At 48.4% G+C, this 18572-nt stretch overlaps 2 protein-coding genes across 6 annotated transcripts in view; one reads left to right on the top strand and one right to left on the bottom strand.

Moving 5' to 3' along the window:
- The first annotated feature begins 8267 nt into the window (after positions 1-8267).
- Positions 8268-11656, top strand: scg2a (secretogranin II a). 2 transcript variants are annotated; one of them, XM_085990471.1, is made up of 3 exons: positions 8268-8374; positions 8589-8649; positions 9303-11656. In XM_085990471.1, the coding sequence occupies exon 3, from the start codon at positions 9323-9325 to the stop codon at positions 11291-11293; it is 1971 nt and encodes a 656-aa protein (XP_085846597.1). In that variant the 5' UTR covers positions 8268-8374; positions 8589-8649; positions 9303-9322; the 3' UTR covers positions 11294-11656. The 2 variants fall into 2 exon arrangements, with proteins under 2 accessions (XP_085846597.1, XP_085846596.1); XM_085990470.1 differs by having other exon boundaries at positions 8589-8658.
- The window catches only part of ap1s3a (adaptor related protein complex 1 subunit sigma 3a), an 85514-nt gene continuing 78359 nt past the window's right edge, over positions 11418-18572 (bottom strand). For all 4 annotated transcript variants that reach the window (XM_085990474.1, XM_085990476.1, XM_085990473.1 and 1 more), the window contains one exon: positions 11418-12099. In XM_085990474.1, the coding sequence (XP_085846600.1) occupies positions 11821-12099 (279 nt within the window). In that variant the 3' untranslated portion in view covers positions 11418-11820. The remainder of the gene's footprint in view (positions 12100-18572) is intronic.

Here is an 18572-nt window from a genome sequence, read left to right as displayed (position 1 = left end):
CAGGACTCAGGCACTGCCACCTCACGTTGGACCACCACCTCAGGAGGACGAGCAGGAGGACCATGAGGAGGAGGAGGAGGAGGAGGAGGAGTACCAGCCCAGGAGGGAGCCACAAGGTCCAAGGGCCGTCCGTCGGTGGCTTATTGAACGACACTTCTAGGCCCCCTGTTAGGGAATGGCTTGTGGCAATGAAGGCACATGAATGCAGCCGCTCCGCAAGCCCTCAGCTGGTTAACGCAACAACCACTTGAAACATCACACATGGACAAGCTGAATAAAGAAAAAGCTTTATTGAACAAACTCAGGGCCCTTCCCACATGAAACCCAAAAACAGATAACACCCCCAAAAAACAGTCAAAAACATATCTCACTCCCACAACCTGGGGAGAAATAACAAAACTTGTCCATCCAAATGGCCTTCATCCTCGGCCTTACCAAAAGAACCCCCCCCATAGACAACACAACCACCCCCATATAAAAAAACATTTGCCAACACACTCTACTTTGTGTGCCGAGAGGGCGAGTCCTTGTCCAGGCTTTTCCGACCCCTGGCTGACCTGCTGCTCCGCCTCAACCTGGGCCCTGTGGGTGCTGCAAGGCTGGGGGAAGGCTCCTGAGGGGCACATTGCATGACGGCAGATGCCCTTGGGGGTCGGCCTAGACGAGCTCTGGCCCTCGAGGGGCCGGCTGCTGACTGCTGCAGCTGTGGCTGGGCAGCATCAGTCCCTCCAGCAGCTCGTAGCAGCTTCGCTGGGGGAGTGGCAGTGGCGGCTGCAGCAATGGGGGCAAGCTGGCTGATGCCAGGCGCTCGCTGCTCGCCTGAGACACTGGCACTCGGCCGGGCTGGCACTGCAGCAAGCGCAGCAATCTGGTGAAGGCCAGACCACTGTGCTGCTGCAGCGCGGCGGGTGCCCTGGCGATGCCTGCCTGACACAGCGAGTGTGGCAGCAGTGAGTGCCCGTACTGCCCTGGTCTGTGCCCGCATCAGACCAGCCAGTGACTGCACGGCACCACTGATCAACTGTCCACTCGCTGCCTGTGCTGCCCTGAATTCATCCCGACTCGCGTCCTGTGCTGCCCTGAATTCGGCCCGACTCGCGTCCTGTGCTGCCCTCAATTCGGCCCGACTCACGTCCTGTGATGCCCTGAATTCGGCCCGACTCGCGTCCTGTGATGCCCCGAATTGTTCGAGACCCCTGGCCTGTGCTGCCACGAGTTGTTCAAAACCCCTGGCCTGTGAGGCCCCGAAATTGGACACACTATGAGCCAGGGACTCAATGGCCTCAGGCAACCGTGCCACAACCCCCATGAACTCGGTGTGCCGACGATCCAAGTCCGCGGACATTTGATCAAGGAGGCGCACCTCCTGGGCGAGGACCGTCTCCGGACTGGAGGCCGGACTCTCCCTCTGGGGAGAAGGCAGCCAAGCTGCCCGACCCTTCCTGCGTGGCTGGATGCCACTGGGCACAGGAGCTACACTCCCCTGCAACACTTCCCCCCTCTGGGGAGAAGGCAGCCGTGCTGCCCGACCCTTCCCGCGTGGCTGGACGCCACTGGGCACAGGAGCTACACCCCCCTGCAACACTTCCCCCTGGCTCTCCTCCAGGGAAGACGTGTCCCCTCCATTGCCATCCCCTGGCGCGGATGAGGGTTCCCCCGATGGGCCGCCTTCCTCTTGCTCCTCCTCGTCCTCCTCTTCCGAGGGACTGACACTCGCAGCTTCAGGGACCTCCTCCTCACCAGCTGAAAGCAGGAAGGCACAAGAGTAGCTTTAGAGTGAGGACAGGGCGTCAGCGAGGGAGGCATGAGTGGTGGCATTCTGCGCATTGGTCGGACAGTGGCAAAGGATGTAGATCTGAAGCGCAAGGGGAACGAGAGAGGTCCAAAAGGTCATGTCCTTACCATTGGGGCCCAGCACAGGGTTGGCATCTCCAATTGCAACGGGGCCAATCACCCGGGCACCCATGAGTTGACCCACGCGCTCTTCCAGGTCACTGAGCTGCTGGAACTGGGGACGGCCTCCCCCGGTGACAGTCCAGCTCTTCAGATTCTGGGCCAGCTTGGCCTGCAAGAGAAAGGACGGCCTCTAAGTACAGTGTGGTGCCCTGTTGTTGTGTGCACTGCCTCCCATGGTCGAATAGCTTGGCCAGTGTGGTGCCCTGTTGTTGTGTGCACTGCCTCCCATGGTTGAATAGCTTGGCCAGTGTGTAAAGTGCAGAAAGTGCAATTGATGTTCATGCCAGTGCCACAGCTGCTGGATGAGGGCTGGCCATTAGGCCTTTGAGGTCCCTTTGCCCATAATGTGAGGTGCACATGCAAGGATGAGGAGGACACTGGAAAGGGTACTCACCCTGACAATCCGAGTGAGGTCGTTAAACTTTTTCCGGCATTGGACAACAGTCCGGGGGACATCGCAGGTGGCTGTGACCCTCTGGGCGATATCCCTCCAGGCTCTCCTGTACACCCTGTTGGGAGGCTTCTTGCCACTGTCCGGGAACAAGATATGGCTTCTCTTCTCCAAAGCCCTAACCAGCACCTTTAAATCATGGCCAGAGAAGCGCTGCGCTCGCTCACGGGCCCTCTGCATCCTTCCTGGCGCTATTTCTCTCCAGCAGCAGTGTTTAGGCCTAGCTGGAGGGCTGCAGTATCCAGGGCATGGCAGCAGACCAAGTCGACCCTTCCCCCTTTAAGAGCTGGCCGGCGCCAGGGTGTCTGCTGTCAATCAAAACATGACCGCACCTGCGCTGCGCCCGGCCTCGGCGGTATCAGTCTGCACCGCCGGCTTAGCGCCTAAGGATAGCCGTGCATCGCCAGTTTTAGCGCTCGAGCAAACTCCTTGGCCAAAGCTACTGAATTTCGGCGAACTGCCCTCCACTTTCCGGCGGGCGCAAACTTTAGCAGCCGCCCGACTTTACCGCCCCAAAAGTGGCTATACTGAATTTCTAGGCCTATAGGTCTACAATTAGGAGCAAGGTTCGCGAACAAAGAAGGCGGACTTACTTTTAAAGTAGAAAGGCCGCAGACTGTGAGTGGAGGCTGAGATCCACCATACTTAAGGGTAACGCTCTCATGCTGACACTGGAAGCCCAAGCCTAAAATTAATTTCACACACAACTGAGGTAATATGAGAAGTTTAAAGTCCTTATACTCCGTATCCTTAATGGTCAATGTGACTTTACAATATCCAGTTACCTCCGAAGTAAGGGACTTGGACGCCATCACAATTTCACTTCAAGTAGGATACACCTTCAATGAACAGGAGTTAACAAGGTTGGGGTGTATAAAACTTTCAGTACTGCCACAGTCTATCAAACACCCAGTAGGATGACCATTAATCTTGATGTCCATCATAGATTTCGACAAGGAACACGGTATGATCTGGTCAACCGTAGCCGAGGCTAGAGTAAAACGATGGGCGGCAGCAGAGAAGACATCGGGTACTGGATTACCCTTACACGCTTTACTAAAATGTCCCCATTTCTTACATTTAAAACAGGTAGCCTCTCTGGCTGGGCATCTTTGCCTGGGGTGTTTAGATTGGCCACAAAAATAACACTTAGACCCATGGGGTACAGCCGCAACAATAGGATTAACTGGAGGCTCCATTGGTGTTATGGATGCCTCCATACTCGGAACACACGAGGCTGAGAGAGACGCATGGGCTGATGCATACACTTCTAAATTCTTCTGGGCTACATCTAACGATCGAGCAGTAGCGACGACCGTTTTTAAAACTAACGAGTCGTTCTCGAGGAGTCTCTGTCTAATATAATTAGATCAGAGGCCAGATATGAAAGAATCGCGGATGGCTTCTTCCTGATACACTATGGCAGAGACAGCCTTGTAGTTGCAATCCTTAGCCAAAGCCTTAAAGTCCTGCAGGAAATCGTCCAGAGGTTCCTCGGGTAATTGCCTGCGAGTAGACAAAAGATACCTGGCGTATACTTCGTTAACCGACTTAAGGTACTGTGCCTTAAGAGCTGCGAGGGCCTCTTCATATGTAGTAATATCTTCAATTATAGAGTAAGTTTGATGGCTTACCAAGTTGGTTAGAAGACCCAACTTGTTAACCGTTGAATCGACCGATGCGATGAAGTGTTCAAAACATCGAAGCCAATGCGTAAATTTCTTTGACGTGTCTGCCGAATGGGGATCGATATCCAGACGCTCTGGTTTCAAAAATCGATCCATCTTCCAAAAGTTGTTACTTAATAAAATTGATGTGCCAAATAACTGCCTGAATCCATGAGGTTAAAGCTTAAGACTAAAGGCTTTTATTAAGTAAGAACATGGCATCAAGTTAACACAGTCATCACCGAACCAGCCCTTGGTAGAACATTCCAGAAGAGGGGCGGGGCTAGGGAGGAGCATTAGTGGTTACACCGGTGGAACATTCCAGACATTAACAAGTACAACAACAACAACAACAACAATACAAATGCCAGAACACAGAGTTATTTCATCACACTTTTGACTTCCCGAGACTCATAGTTAAAGACTTACAGAGATGCCTCTGGAAAGTTGAGAAACACCCTGCCCGTTCAGCGTGTTCTGGCTTTTCTATTAAAAAAGTCTTATTTTATACCCTTTTGGCATTGGTTTCTTCTTTGATGTTCCCTGCTGATGTCAGCTAATTGTCTTTATTGATATCTCTTTTGAATGCTTTCTATTCTTACTGTCAATTCAACTATTGCATGCATAATTATTTCTCTACCTTTAGGTGTTCCAAAAACTATCATAAAAACAATGACAGCTATGGTTTTTGTTTGATGTCATTCTTACAAAATGCTTTCTATTCAATTCTTAATTTTGGCTTTACTGGTTTTAACAGATGCTGAGTCTCCATGGTGGTCCACGTTTAACACAAAAACAATGTAATTGCTTGGTGCCTCTACTGAAGTTATATCCTCAAAGTCTTGTTGGTATGGTTTTTACTATATCTAAATTAAAGACACTTTGACGAGGGAGCTATCTCAATTGGTTGCATATTTAATCTTATGGTTCTTGTTTTCCAAGTTTAACATAAAACTATTGACCAGCAGATCTTTCTTTTACTTGATGTCATGTTTTCAAAGACACACGCCTCTTTTAATGTTTGTGTGTCTGTTCCAACGTGTTAGCTCTTAACACTTAAACTGGGCATTCTCATTGGGCTGGATTTTCATTAAGCAGTCGGGAAGGAGGCGGGACTACAACTTTTGGGTTTTAGTCCCGCCTCCATCGACATCTGGCCAATCGACGCGATTTTCCCTTGATTGACCTTGTTGAGCCCACCCAGCGGGCTCAGCAGGCCAATTAAGGGCCACCCGGCAACAGGTGATGTCACAGACTGAAATTTCATCTGTCAAGAGGTGCTGACAGATGAAATATCAGTGTTTCACAGCTGTTTGAAGCTGTCAAACACTGACAGTCTGACTTCTAACCTGAGTCCTTCTATGCAGACTCAGTTAGAACTGTCACCAACACTGAAAGCTGAAGGCTGTCACTTTTGACAGATCACAGCCGTTCAGCTTTCAGTTCCGGCTGAATGATGGACTCCCGACGCCTAGAGGAAGAAAGGCTGTTAAGGTAAGTACAGGTAAGTAAAACTTCTTTACGCACTTTAGACACACCAAACACACTTACCTTTGCACTCATGCACCCATCACTCACCTGAACACCGACATCTCGACCCCTCCAAGTCCTTCAACCCGACGGCCCGCCTGCTCTAACCTGGCGTGGTTTGGAGCCGTCGGGAATCCCATACGACACCCCTCAAAATAGGGATTAAGCTAAAAACTGCCTGTTAACAGGCAATTAATTGGCACTAATCCCTTCCTGCCTCGGGTCGGCGGGTCCCAGTGCAGGGTGGGTACCCACCTCCCTTGAAACTTATGTGGAGGCGGGATTTGGGCGGGATGGTGTCGGGACCCCCGAATTTGGGATTTTTGCCCCCCGCACTCCTGAAAGCCCGCCTCACGGCACACTGATAATCTGGCCCATTGTGTTACCTCCAAACTCTAGACTCTTTGGAAGCAAGTCTTTGCTTTTCAATAGGGTCTTAGTTTCTTGGTCAATATCCCTTTCCCATTTCAAAGTCTGTTTACAACTTTGTTATCAACTGATCTTTATCTCAGAAGCCTGTATTCTGTTTACAGCCTTGTCTGCTGAGACTTAAACCTAGTATGTCTTATATTAATAATATCAGAATTCTGGTCGTAGTATCGTGTATTTCTCTGAATCATGGCTATTCCTTCACAATTTAACGGCAGGAGCTGATTAGCATTTTTTTGTCTTTGTTTTCCAGCCACAGCCAGCCAGATTGAGAGGCTGGCTGGCTGTCGGGCATGTAGGCCTTTTGCACGAGACTGCAGCCAGGGACCGGAGAGGAGGAAGGGAAGGATCAGAGGCCTCAGTGGGGGTGGGTGGGTGAGATCGGAGGCTTCATGGGTGAGATCAGCGGAGCCTTGGGTGAGATCAGAAGGGTCAGTGTCTGGGGAGATCGAAGGGGAGTCAGGAGGGAGATTGCAAGGGTCGGTGTGTTAGGGGAAGATCAGAGGCCTCATAGGGGATAGTGAAGGCCTCAGGGGGGGATATCGGAAGGGTCAGGGGGAGATTGGAAGGGTTGGGGGAGATGGGAAGGGTTGGGGGAGATGGGAAGGGTCAGGGAGAGACCGTTGGGTAGGGGAGAGATTGGAAAGGTCGGGGGATGATCAGAAGGGTCAGGGGGAGATCAGAAGGGTTGGGGTAGATCGGAAGGGTTGGGGCGATCAGAAGGGTTGGGGGAAGATCGGAATGGTCGGGTGGAAATCAAAATGGTCAGGTGGAGATCAGAATGGTCGGGGGGAGATCGGAATGGTCGGGGGGAGATCAGAAGGGTCGGGGGGCTGATTGGTAGAGTTGGGGGGAGATCAGAAGGGTCAGAGGGAGAAAGGAATGGTCGGGAGGAGATCGGAAGGGTCGAGGAGAGATCAGAAGGGTTGGTGAGGGGATCAGAATGGTCGGGGGAGATCGGAAGGGTCGGGCGATCGGAATAGTCGTGGGGAGATCGGAATGGTCAAGGGAAGATGGGAAGAGTCTGGGGGGGAGATTGGAAGGGCCTCGGGGGAGATCAGAATGGTCAGTGTTGGGGGCAGATTGAAGGCCTCGGTGGTGGTGGTGGTGGTGGCGGGGGTGGAATTCGGAAGAGTCGGGGGCCATATCAGAAGGGTCAGGGGGACGACCCTGTCCTGCCTCCGTTAAAGCCAGAAGTGGGCAGGTTTAAGATTTTTTGCATTTCTACATGCCATCTGACCCAAACCTACCTGTTTTTGGAGGTTAAAATTCCCCCCGTTATTTCTGTTGGGGGTGATCTTTTCTATACATTGCAAATAACTGATTTTTCTTTCTTACAAAATTGTTGGGAATAAATAAATTTGATATGAGTCAATTTCAAGAAGTGTGCCTATAAATAGGTATGACAGAGAAGTGTGATGCAAGAAGTGTGATGTGACACATAAGAGATGCACACATACACATCATTTTAATTATATTATTATCACAAGTAGATGTGTGTTAAGGTATTATAGAAGGGACAAAGATAAAAAGGAAAAATACAAATAATGAAAGACTGTTTACAAAAAACACCAAATGCTGCAAATGAAGCGCAGGTCAGGTCAGCATCTGAAAGAGAAAGTTAAGTTAACATTTTCAATGGGACCCATCGTTACATTGTTGATTTCTCTTTCTCTTTCAGATGCTGACCAATCTATATTTAACTGTTAGTATCTCATGGTGTAATTTCAGGGCCTATGATGCTCTTTTCTAACTACTCTAGTTAAAAGGTGCATAGTGTACTCTCACTAGGAAAGTGCAACATAAATTATGAATCGTCATTGATCCTAAAAGTACACAAAATCGCGGATAATGGAAATACATTAAAATCTCATCGCTGCAGCTTTATTGCACATTACACGAAAAACAGCACATTAGCTTCCTAAGCCTAGATGAGTTTTTGATCAATTGTGCAAGTGAGGCATCAGGAGAAACCTCTGATAAAATGTGTTTAATTTTGTGAAGCAAAGTTGAGCTCACGATCAAAGTAACCTTTGTTGAGCTCCCAGTGGCTCTCTATACTTGCGTGTACATGTTGTGGGCATAACGTACTTAATGCTGTTATCCCTGGTCGCTGCGCTACCTCATGGTGATGGCTGCAGTGTATTCTAATTTCCGATTGCATTCAGTGATGAAGCTGTACTGGCGTCAGTGTTGGATGACGCAGGGTCATGTGGTTCTGGCTTGTTTGTGGGGCTGCTTTATAAATAGGGAGCTGTCCGGGTGCTGAAATTTTCAGTCCCACCTGCTCCAGACGCTCACAAACGGGGAAAGCACGAACCGGCTTCACTTTAAATCACGGGTAAGTTTTGCATCACGTTTAAGAAACCCACTCTGCTACTAAAGGATATACTATGTGGTTGCCGGCTACTGATCCCTTTTAACCGCGTGGTGCTTCAACAGCAACCTGATGCGCTCTAGAAATTGTATTGCAGTCGCGATTCGTGGGTAGAATCTGTAGGGTATCTGCGTTCACATACTTAGCTGAACTGATATTTTTTTGCTTATTTTTAAAGCCTTTTCCTCGTGAGCTCCGGGCAACTGGCAGACGGCGGGGACCAACACCTCTGAACCGAAGTTGGTGAAGTAAGGCTTTATTGTGTGCTGAGTGAAGTGGAATAAATAATATGGACTGTCTTCGCCAAACTTAGTCAAAATAAGTCTAGAATTGACATATTTTAACATAACAATCTGATTTCGGCAATATCATTTCATATTCTACGATTGTTGTGCATAAGGAATGTTCCTTTCGAGCTTTTAATGCTGTCAGATGCATGAATTGCATGTTACCGTGGCAACAAATACTGCAGCATCTCGAGACCCGGAGAATCCAGCGGTGAAAACAATACACAAATAGAATTAGCACGCAGCAGGTGCCAAATGCAGTCTTAAATGTCTAACGGGAAATACCCAATTTCCCAAATGTGTCCAATGCTTCGCGAATAAAGAAAACTCTTAGCGAGTTGAGAAACCACACATGTTAAATCGACTGAACATCATTTCGGTTAATATACATTGGTCATTTCTTAGTAAACCTCTTTCATGAGAAAAGGAGTGGTTAAAGTGCTAGAAAGGATGGTACTGATCAGTATCTGGGGTACTTAGTGAATTATATCAGAAATACTAAGATAGTTTGTTGCATTGCATTCTCCATACATCTTGATGTTTGAATGTCCAAATTAAACTGTATATTTTTTTGATGTAATCGATGCTTTTTTTTATTTTACCAGTTGTGGGCAACAGAATAAAGATGACGGTGATAAAGACCCTTTCAAGTGGCACAATGTTAACCCTCACCATCCTGCTTTATTCCGATAGCCTTCACGCCGCTTCGTTGGGGCCGCCAAACAGATATGATCCGAGCGTTTTCAAAGAAAGCATTTATACCTACCCTAATCCCGATATGATTAAAGCCCTAGAGTTTATTGAAAATTTAAGACAAAACAGTGAGGACACATCCATCCCAGACTATGATGCGAGAGGCACATTCCGGCCATTTCAAGATCCCCTCTTTAAAAAGTTAGAGGGCGACGAACAAGAGAATCTGCAGTCGGACACCACCAGGGAATCTCTAGGTGAGGGCAGGGCTGAATGGGCCAAACTTTTACTGCAAGCACTGATGCAAGCAGAAAGCAAGGCCAGGGCGAACGGCAAACATTACAGTTCAGGTACCCGCCGTCATAATCAGGAGAAGGACACACTGGGTTTTGAAGGTAACCAACAAGACTATGATGGATACGAATTACCCGAAAGTGACAGAAACGGTAAACTGTCAAGGAAGCACCATGTTGCATTTCCAGAGGGCGGTTACAGAGTTAATCCCTATAAACGCACCAGTGAAATTGTAGAAGAGCAGTACACCCCCCAAAGCCTTGCAACCCTGGAGTCTGCCTTCCGCGAACTGGGGAAATACGCAGGTTCCTATAAGGAACAAGGAAGACTAGGGGAAGAGCATTTTCGAAAAGACGAGGAAGATGATATCTCCCAGGGCAGTGATTTTGCGTATGAGGATGTGGCCGATGGAGAAGACTGGAACTCGGTTGAACTGAAGAACAGACATCACCATAAAGAAGTGCAATTTCAAGATGAGGAAACAGAGGTCGACAGAGACTCGGAGCGGGCAGGAAACAATGTGAAGAAATCTTTAGCTGGTTTTGATGAGGTGGATTTGGATCCGCTAGATTCCCAAGAAAAGGTGACAATGGAGAAAGAAAATGAGGATGAGATGTCGGACGCCGCGGTAGACTTAATGTTGCAGTATTACAAACGGCTGCAAGACAGAATGTACGAGGAACAATCGAAAAGGGACATCGGAAAAACAGATGAAGTCAGAAATGTGGAAAATGAGAAAATGACAACCAAACAGTCCCGAGGATCTGAGGATGAAATTGACCCACGGATCGTCGACCAGTTGGTCGAACTGTCCAGCAGACTTCAAATACCTCCAGATGATATCGTCAAAATGCTAAAAGACGCGGAGCAAAAGAAGCAAGCAGACAGGCCATTCCCAGCAGAGATCGCGTCCGACCTTCCCTACTATGTTGCAGAGAGCTCGGAAATGGACTCGGGTCGAGAAAACAAAAGGTTTCGAGATAGTTACACCAGAGGACACCTCGCACCAGACAACGAAGGTGAAGATCTCACTACGGAAGACATTCTGAATATCCTGGGAATGGATGATAGAATGTACGAGAAGCCGGCGTATTTCCGAAAAGCAGATCAGTCAAAATACCGTTTGTCCGGAATTCATGTCCCATTTGAGGGGTTTAAAGGGAGTCGCAACCACGGATCATTACCGAACGGAGGCGGCATGGGCCGAGGACAAACGGGCGACCAGGACATCAACACCGACGATGAAGAACTTGCCAGGTACCTAGAAATGCTGCTGGCCAAAAATCCCGACTTTCTGAACTCCGCTGACATGCCGCGGGCCAGAGGGGCTGCATCTGTTGGCGAGCTGTTGGAGGCAGACGGTTACCAAGACCCCATCAAAGAGTTACTGCGGGGCATAAACCCCCGCAAGGCTGCAGAAGTCATGTCAGTAATAAATAACCTTTCCGCTTTCACGGGAAACGATTACCACGCCCCTCGAAGACAACAGGAAGGGGAAGATTCTTCGCCTGTGATACTCAAGTTGATGGAATTAATAAATCAACAGAATAACGACAGGGATCGCTCTGTAAAGGAATCAAACAGAGAAATTCTCGGCAGTGATGACTAAACAGTAGTAATGAAGGGAAAGGTTTGTATTTGTGAAGAGAAGAAACGGTAGATTATCAGCTGGTGATTATAGAAATCTTAACAGAGTAAGAATGTACTCTAATCAAGTTACACGGACAATGACATGAATAATGAAACCTCTTTATTGTGTATAGTAGATTGTTGCAATGAGTCTTTTATCACAAGCTTTTCGGCATCACTTTTAGTTGTGAAAATGTTGACTTTCCATGATGAGGCGGTGTTAAAAGTTATGAAACTTCTTGTTTGGAACTCTCGCCCATCACGCATTGTTGAACCGTTACTAGAAACGTGTGGCTGGTTGATTTTATTGAATAAAATTATTTTTTTTCTTAATTAACCGAAACGAGCTCGTTATTGTCTATGATTTCTTGTGAAAAGCTGAGAAGAAAATAAAGTAGCATTATGAAAATAAAGGAGCATTAATTCTAGTACATGTTGCACCTATTGTTGGATGAAATACCAAGCCTGCCACTGTATTCCTTCTCTTTCTTCTTCTTAGGCAGTCCTTCAGAACCGAGGATGACTTGCTACCACATTAAAAATGAGTTCGCAGATGACTGATGAGTCCAATACGGGACCTACAGTCTCTGTCACAGGTGGGGCAGACGGTGGTTGAAGGGATGGGTGGGCGGGGTGCTTGGGTTGACTTGCGCTGCCTGCGCTTGGCTTCCGCTTGCTCCCGGCGAAGAGACTCGAGGTGTTCGGCGCCTTCCCGGATGCTTCTATTCCTTCTATTCCAGCAAGCACGACTGATTCTTGCTTCCCTAACTGGCGTGATCGTTTAAGCTGCAAAAACAAGAAACACAACACATCAAAAATGACATTTCTATTACTTCATGAATTGCTTCCTTCCAAGTGCACAGACACATCGCCGTTTAAAGCAATCTTTGCTGTTGGATAAGACATTTGCATGACAAGTCTGTTTCACAACATGTGAGCACAAAGTTCACGACAATGTTCCTTCAACATACAAAACGTGTTTCAAGTGATTGAAACCAGTCGGAGTATGTGTAGTCTCGGCATGAGACAGGAGCTGGCACGGCCGCCCTCCAAACCAGCCACACAACGTGTGCAATAAGCAGCGGGGGAAAGGGCTGGAGAATGGAGGGAAGCACCAAGGATGGAATAATTCAGGAGGACAAACTCAGCAATCTTCTCTCGCCTCACAACGGTGGGGATTAGCTACAGGGTTTGAAGCATTCATTCTCAATAAGTGTCACACAATTTTGAGGTAGGACTTGGTCTTGGGCGGCAGCACAAAACGGGCGATGTTTTTCCCGATCTGCTTTTCCAAAATGGAGGGGCTGCTGATTCGCTCTCGCCCGTTCTGTGCTGCCTCAATGTTTCACGTTTTAGAGTGACCAGCCTGGAAATTCAATTGCACCCACAAATGGGCATGCGGCGGGCCGGGCATGTGCCAGTTCACGTGGTCGCAGGGACGATGTGAAATTCTTGCTGGGAGATCATTAGACAGGCAGAGTGTGCGGGGTGATACAGAAAGGAGAAGGGAAAAAGATGGTAAGATGTAAAGAAACCTTTCAGCAGAACTCCTCCAGCATGACTTATTGGATGCAGTCTGTTTGGCGGGGGGGGGGAGGAATCTAGTGCCACTGATGCCATTTAAAGGCAATCTGCACCTCTTAAAACTCATCCTCTGCGAGTCATGGCTGTGGCTGTGGCTAGTGGAAATGTTGGAGATGTGCCAAAGGTACCTCTTTGTGCCTTCTCAATTCTATCCCTCTCTACACACGCTGCAAGACAAATTGCAGCTGCTTTCAGCAGCCACTCATCTCTCTCTACTTACCCTTGACACTAAAAACTAATCCTTGTTCCTCTCATTTCAGGTGCAGAAAATGTCAAGGCCCTGAAGATGCACCATCACTTGCTCTGACCCTAGCAAACACCAGTTTAGAGATTGGCACCACGTGTACTTTAGAGGGTAGGTTAGAGGAGGCATCTTCACAAGGTGAATCACTGGGCACAGGTGTGCATGAGCTAGGGTGGGGAGCGAACACCACAGGTGACAGCTCACTGGAGGGCGAGATGTCATACCAGCTCTGCTGCAGAGGACTCAGATTCTGACTTCAAGAGCCCAGGCTCCTGAAGAAGACTGGTGTGGATACATTAGGAAATGCTAGATGCACTGGGCAGCCAGCCAGTGAGCTTGCACACAATGGCTGAGAACACGGAGGAGTCCAACTCTACATTGTGTTGGGGCTTTGCACAGTGCATCGAGGCCATTCTGTTGAACATGGAGCAAGCGGTCAGCTCCATGAACACAGCAGTGGGCACCATGTTGGAATATCTAGTGACAGCTTTGACAGCTTCCATGGCTGCTCTCACTGCTGTCATGAAAGCTTAGCCTGCTGCCATCTTGGTTCTAGAGCCCAGTGTTGAGAGGGGCTTCCAGAGCATCACATCACCCCTGCACTTTGTTCTTATGCAAAACATTCGGAATCTGGAGGTTCAGCCCCAGGAGAGTGACATTGGCTCAATGGGAGAGGCACCTGCTGTTCTCTCTCAGGACAAAAACATGCTTGTGCCCCCACCACCCCTTCTGCCAGTGCTCTTTGTCAGTACCACACAGCCAGCTGCATGCCAAGATGTTGCAGTCTCCAGCCAGGCACTCAAAGCCTAGAGCTACTCAAGGTTGCCAACCACTGCCATCTGAAGTATCCTTACTGGAAGCTCAGCACCTTTCCATCTCCCAAGCTGTGATCACTGATGATACACTGTATAGGAGCACCAGGATAGGTAAATAAGCACACAAGACCAGCACTAGTGGTTTGCACAAAGGAGATACTTAATTCAGCAAGTTGACTGTTATCCAAATAGAAAGTGAATTTTTGCAGAGCTGGTGTTAATATTTGTAGTCAAGCTCAGGCAACTCCCTTGAGGCTAGACTGCAGGAGAGCAATCAGATGGTGGAGGTGAGGAGAGTGGTTATAAGGATGGAGGGACTGTTGGAGTGTTGGAGAGAGGAGGGATGGTTCAGGTGAAGCTCTCTTGTACAAGTTATTCTCTGACAGCTCTAGCAGCTTGGGAGACTAGTGGGCAATGCTGCTCCTGCTCTTCCACCTCTTCATGTTGCTCTTCTTCCTCCTCCTCCACTTCTTCCTGCCCAGGCAGTGGTAAGGGCTGACCCCCTCGTATTGCAAAATTATGCAGCATGACAAATTTGGAGACACAGTCAGGAGTGTACGGCAGAGCTCTGCCAGAATGACCCAGGCAGCGGAACCATTGTTTGCGCATGCCGATGGTCTGCTCAATAAGATCTGGTGGTGGCATAGCTCTCATTGTAGGCCAGCCCTGCATCTGTACTCCGGTTCCTGACAGGTGTCATGATCCATGCCTGGAAAAGATATCACTTGTCCCCAAAATACCTAGCCTCCGATCTGACAGCCTGACTGGAATAGAGGTGGGACAGAGGACTGGCGCAGGATGAAGGCATCACGGAAATCGGACACAGACCTGCATTATGCAGGTTTGCAAATGAGCTGCACATTGAGGGGATGATATCCCTTTCTGTTGAGGAAGATTCCAGGCTGGTGATGGGAATCACACAGGGCAATGTGAGTGCAGTTTATGACCCTTTGAACCCTGTAGAAGACTACACATAGTGCAAAGCTTAGTGCTCTCTTGCCCCATTGGGTAGGAGATGTAGGTGGTCCTCCTGGAGTAGAGAGCCTTGGTCACCTGGCTGAGGCAGCAGTGTACATTGAACTGGAAGATGTCACCGATACCACCTGCTGCAGCCTGGAACAACCTACGACCTCTTGGAATAAACGTTAAGGGCCATAGTGACCTTGACCACCACAGGCAGTGGTGTCCATGCCCTGGTTTGGGGCTCCAGTTGTGGCTGCAGCAGATGACACAGCTCAGTGACAGCCTCCTTGGTGAAGTGCAGATGCCTCATGCATTGCTCCTCGGTCGGGTTGAGATAGGAAAAGTGTTCCCTGAAGACCCATTGTGAGTATGGTCTCCTGTGCAGTGCACTCCTCCTCCCTCCTCCTCCCAACAGATCTTACTGAGCAGATCGTCGGCATGCTCAAACAACAGTCCTGCTGCCTGAATCATACTGCCAGAGCTCTACATTTCACTCCTGACCTTGTCTCCAAGTTTGTCGTGTGTGTGCTGCATGCTGCATAATTTTGCAACGCAGTGTCAGCCAGAGCACTCTCACCTCTGGGTCAGAAGATTGAGAGGTTCAAAAAATCCCACTCCAGAGACTTGGACACAAAAATCTAAGCTGACACTCCAGTGCAGTACTGAGGGAGAACTGCCCTGTCGGAGTTGCCATCTTTGGGTGAGATGTTAAACCGAAGCCCCATCTCCTCTCTCAGGTGGACGTAAAAGATCTGATGGCATTATTTGGAAGAAGAGTAGTGGAGTTAACCCCAGTATCCTGGCCAATATTTAGCTCTCAATCGCTAAAAAAAAATTATCTGGCCATTATCACATTGCTGTTTGTGGGAGCTTGCTGTGCATAAATTGGCTGTCGTGTTTCCTACATTACAACAATGACTACACTTCAAAAGTACTTCATTGGCTGTAAAGCGCTTTGGGACAACCTGAGGTTTTGAAAAGCGCTATATAAATGCAAGTCTTTTTTATCTTCTCCAAGCTGCTCCTACTCACTCCTGTCTTCTTTGCTGCTCCCTTACCTCCAGCCCTAAAGTCCAATCACTCATGAGTGAAATCAAGTATTTCCAAGGCAGAGAAGCAGTTAGTAATGGAACAGAGAAAATAGCCAAAAAAAGGCCCCCAGGGCACAAACCAGCAACTAGCCTGTGAGGAGATGATGAGCCCTTTAATAGTGCTCCATAGAATCCTTGCCGACTGGTAGCACTGTGATTTCTTGGGTGGGTTTAGCACATGGTGTGTCAGGTGCTGGGACAGGCCAATTTCACAAAAGTGTCCTACAACAAGCATAGGACCTTTATTTTATTATAATGAGATCTATGAATATGGGATCTTGGGCTTCATAAATAGAGGTATTGAGTACAAAAGTAGAGAAGTTATGCTGAACCTTTATAAAGCGCTGGTTAGGCCACAACTAGAGTATTGCATCCAGTTCTGGTCACCACACTTTAGGAAGGATGTGAAGGCACTTGAGAGGGTGCAGAGGAGATTTACCAGAATGTTTCTGGGGATGGGGGATCTTAGCTATAAGGACAGGTTGGAGAAGCTGGATTTGTTTTCATTAGAGCAAAGGAGGTTGAGGGGTGATTTGATAGAGGTGTACAAGATTATGACGGGTTTGGATAGGCTAGACGGGGAAAGGCTGTTCCCACTAGTTGATGGTACAAGGACTAGGGGACACAGATTTCCGGCTTTGGGCAAGAGATACAGGGGGGATGTGAGGAAAAACTTTTTTATGCAGCGAGTGGCGAGAACCTGGAACTCGCTGCCGATGGAAGTGATGGAAGCGGAGACACTCAATGTTTTCAAGGGGAGACTGGATAGGCACTTGAGGGAAATAAACTTGCAGGGCTACGGGGATAGAGCGGGGAATGGGACTGACTGGATTGCTCTACAGAGAGCCGGCACGGACTCAATGGGCTGGATGGCCTCCTTCTGTGCCGTTGTGACTCTATGACTCCCGGCGCACGCTAGATCCAATATTGCCGGCAGTGCACTTCTGGCGCAAGACGCATGCTGCCTGCCATACTGGACCCTTAGGTGCCTGTTTCATGTGTTAAAAATGGACACAGTGCGATCCAATTTCTAGGCCACCATCTCTCACTTTAATGGGGCAGGGATCAAGAAAAAATAGTTCTTAAGTATTATTCATGTATTTAGCTACTCAAATGATTGGAATTATCCCAGATTTGTTTATGGTGTCTGTGGCAAGGGACAAACCTCCCAGACTACCCAATGCTGGGATGGAGCAGCCTGAATAAGAGAGATTTCTCCATAAAACTACAATAACCTCTATCCCGAAGTCTTTAGTCAGCAACAATCTCAAAACACAGAGATTAACATAAGAACTTAAGAAATAGGAGCAGGAGTAGGCCATTCGGCCCCTCGAGCCTGCTCCGCCATTCAATAAGATCATGCCTGATCTTCTACCTCAACTCCACTTTCCTGCAGTATCCCCATATCCCTTGATTCCCTTAATATCAAAAAATCTATCGATCTCTGTCTTGAATATACTCAATGTCTGAGCCTCCACAGCCCTCTGGGGTAGAGAATTCCAAAGATTCACCACCCTCTGAGTGAAGAAATTTCTCCTCATCTCAGTTCTAAATGGCTGACCCCTTATTCTGAGACTGTGATCCCTGGTTCTAGACTCCCCAGCCAGGGGAAACATCCTCCCTGCATTTACCCTGTCAAGCCCTGTAAGAATTTTGTAAACTTCAATGAGATCACCTCTCATTCTTCTAAACTCCAGAGAGTATAGGCCCATTCTACACAATCTCTCATCATAGGACAACCCTCTCATCCCAGGAACCTGCCGTCATCACGCCTTTAACGCAGTCGCGTTTGCCAGCGCACCACAGACTCTATCGGGAGAGGCAGGTGACCTCATTAAACTCATTAAATACTTGGTATCAGACCCATAACAGAGTTTTTATCTGGAGCTTTAGAATTTGACGGCATGAGCACGGGAAGCACGCAGCTCCGGAACCTCGCTGGTGAAGCGGATGCGGCGGTTCAGTGGCCTTTGTGCAAGGGCATTAATTGACAACTAGTAATACCAGATAAATACACAAACCTTACACCTCATTAGTTGCCTAAGGCAAAGGCTGTTGATGACTTCACTTTGTGCACAGATTTAGGTTTCTGGAGTTTGCCACACTCACCACATTGCTACTCACTATCACAACATTGAGGGATTGGCCCTCTGATCGCTACTTGACCTGCCATCTACAACATCAGCATGGGTGCCACTTATACTGTCTCACCTTGGTCCTCAGAATCGGACAAAGATGAGCACCTTCACCAACAACACCAGCAGTAGCAACCACAACACCAGCCTTCTCCTCAATGACCTGATGCTCCACAGCAGAGAGGGGGGTAACACAGTGCGGCAGCACACCGTAGGCGATACTCCCAACACAAGGTATACAGGCAGAGGATGAGCTTCCTCAACATGACTGAGCAATAGTGCTTCAGGAGGCTCAGGCTATCGCGCCAGGTCATCACAGACATTTGTAGCTTGCTGGAACAAGACCTGCTGCCCAGAGAACCTGGTGGACACTCCTTACCAATGGCTGTCAAAGCCACCACTGCCCTCAACTTCTTCACCTCAGGCT

Source organism: Somniosus microcephalus, chromosome 6, assembly GCF_052327205.1.
Source record: "Somniosus microcephalus isolate GS21.2 chromosome 6, FLI_Smic_1.0, whole genome shotgun sequence".
In the NCBI taxonomy this organism is placed as follows: Eukaryota; Metazoa; Chordata; class Chondrichthyes; order Squaliformes; family Somniosidae; genus Somniosus; species Somniosus microcephalus.
This window is presented reverse-complemented; position numbering and strand designations above follow the sequence as displayed.

Excerpts from the sequence above, each read along its gene's own strand:
- scg2a (XM_085990471.1), top strand. The coding sequence starts at position 9,323 with ATGACGGTGATAAAGACCCTTTCAAGTGGCACAATGTTAACCCTCACC.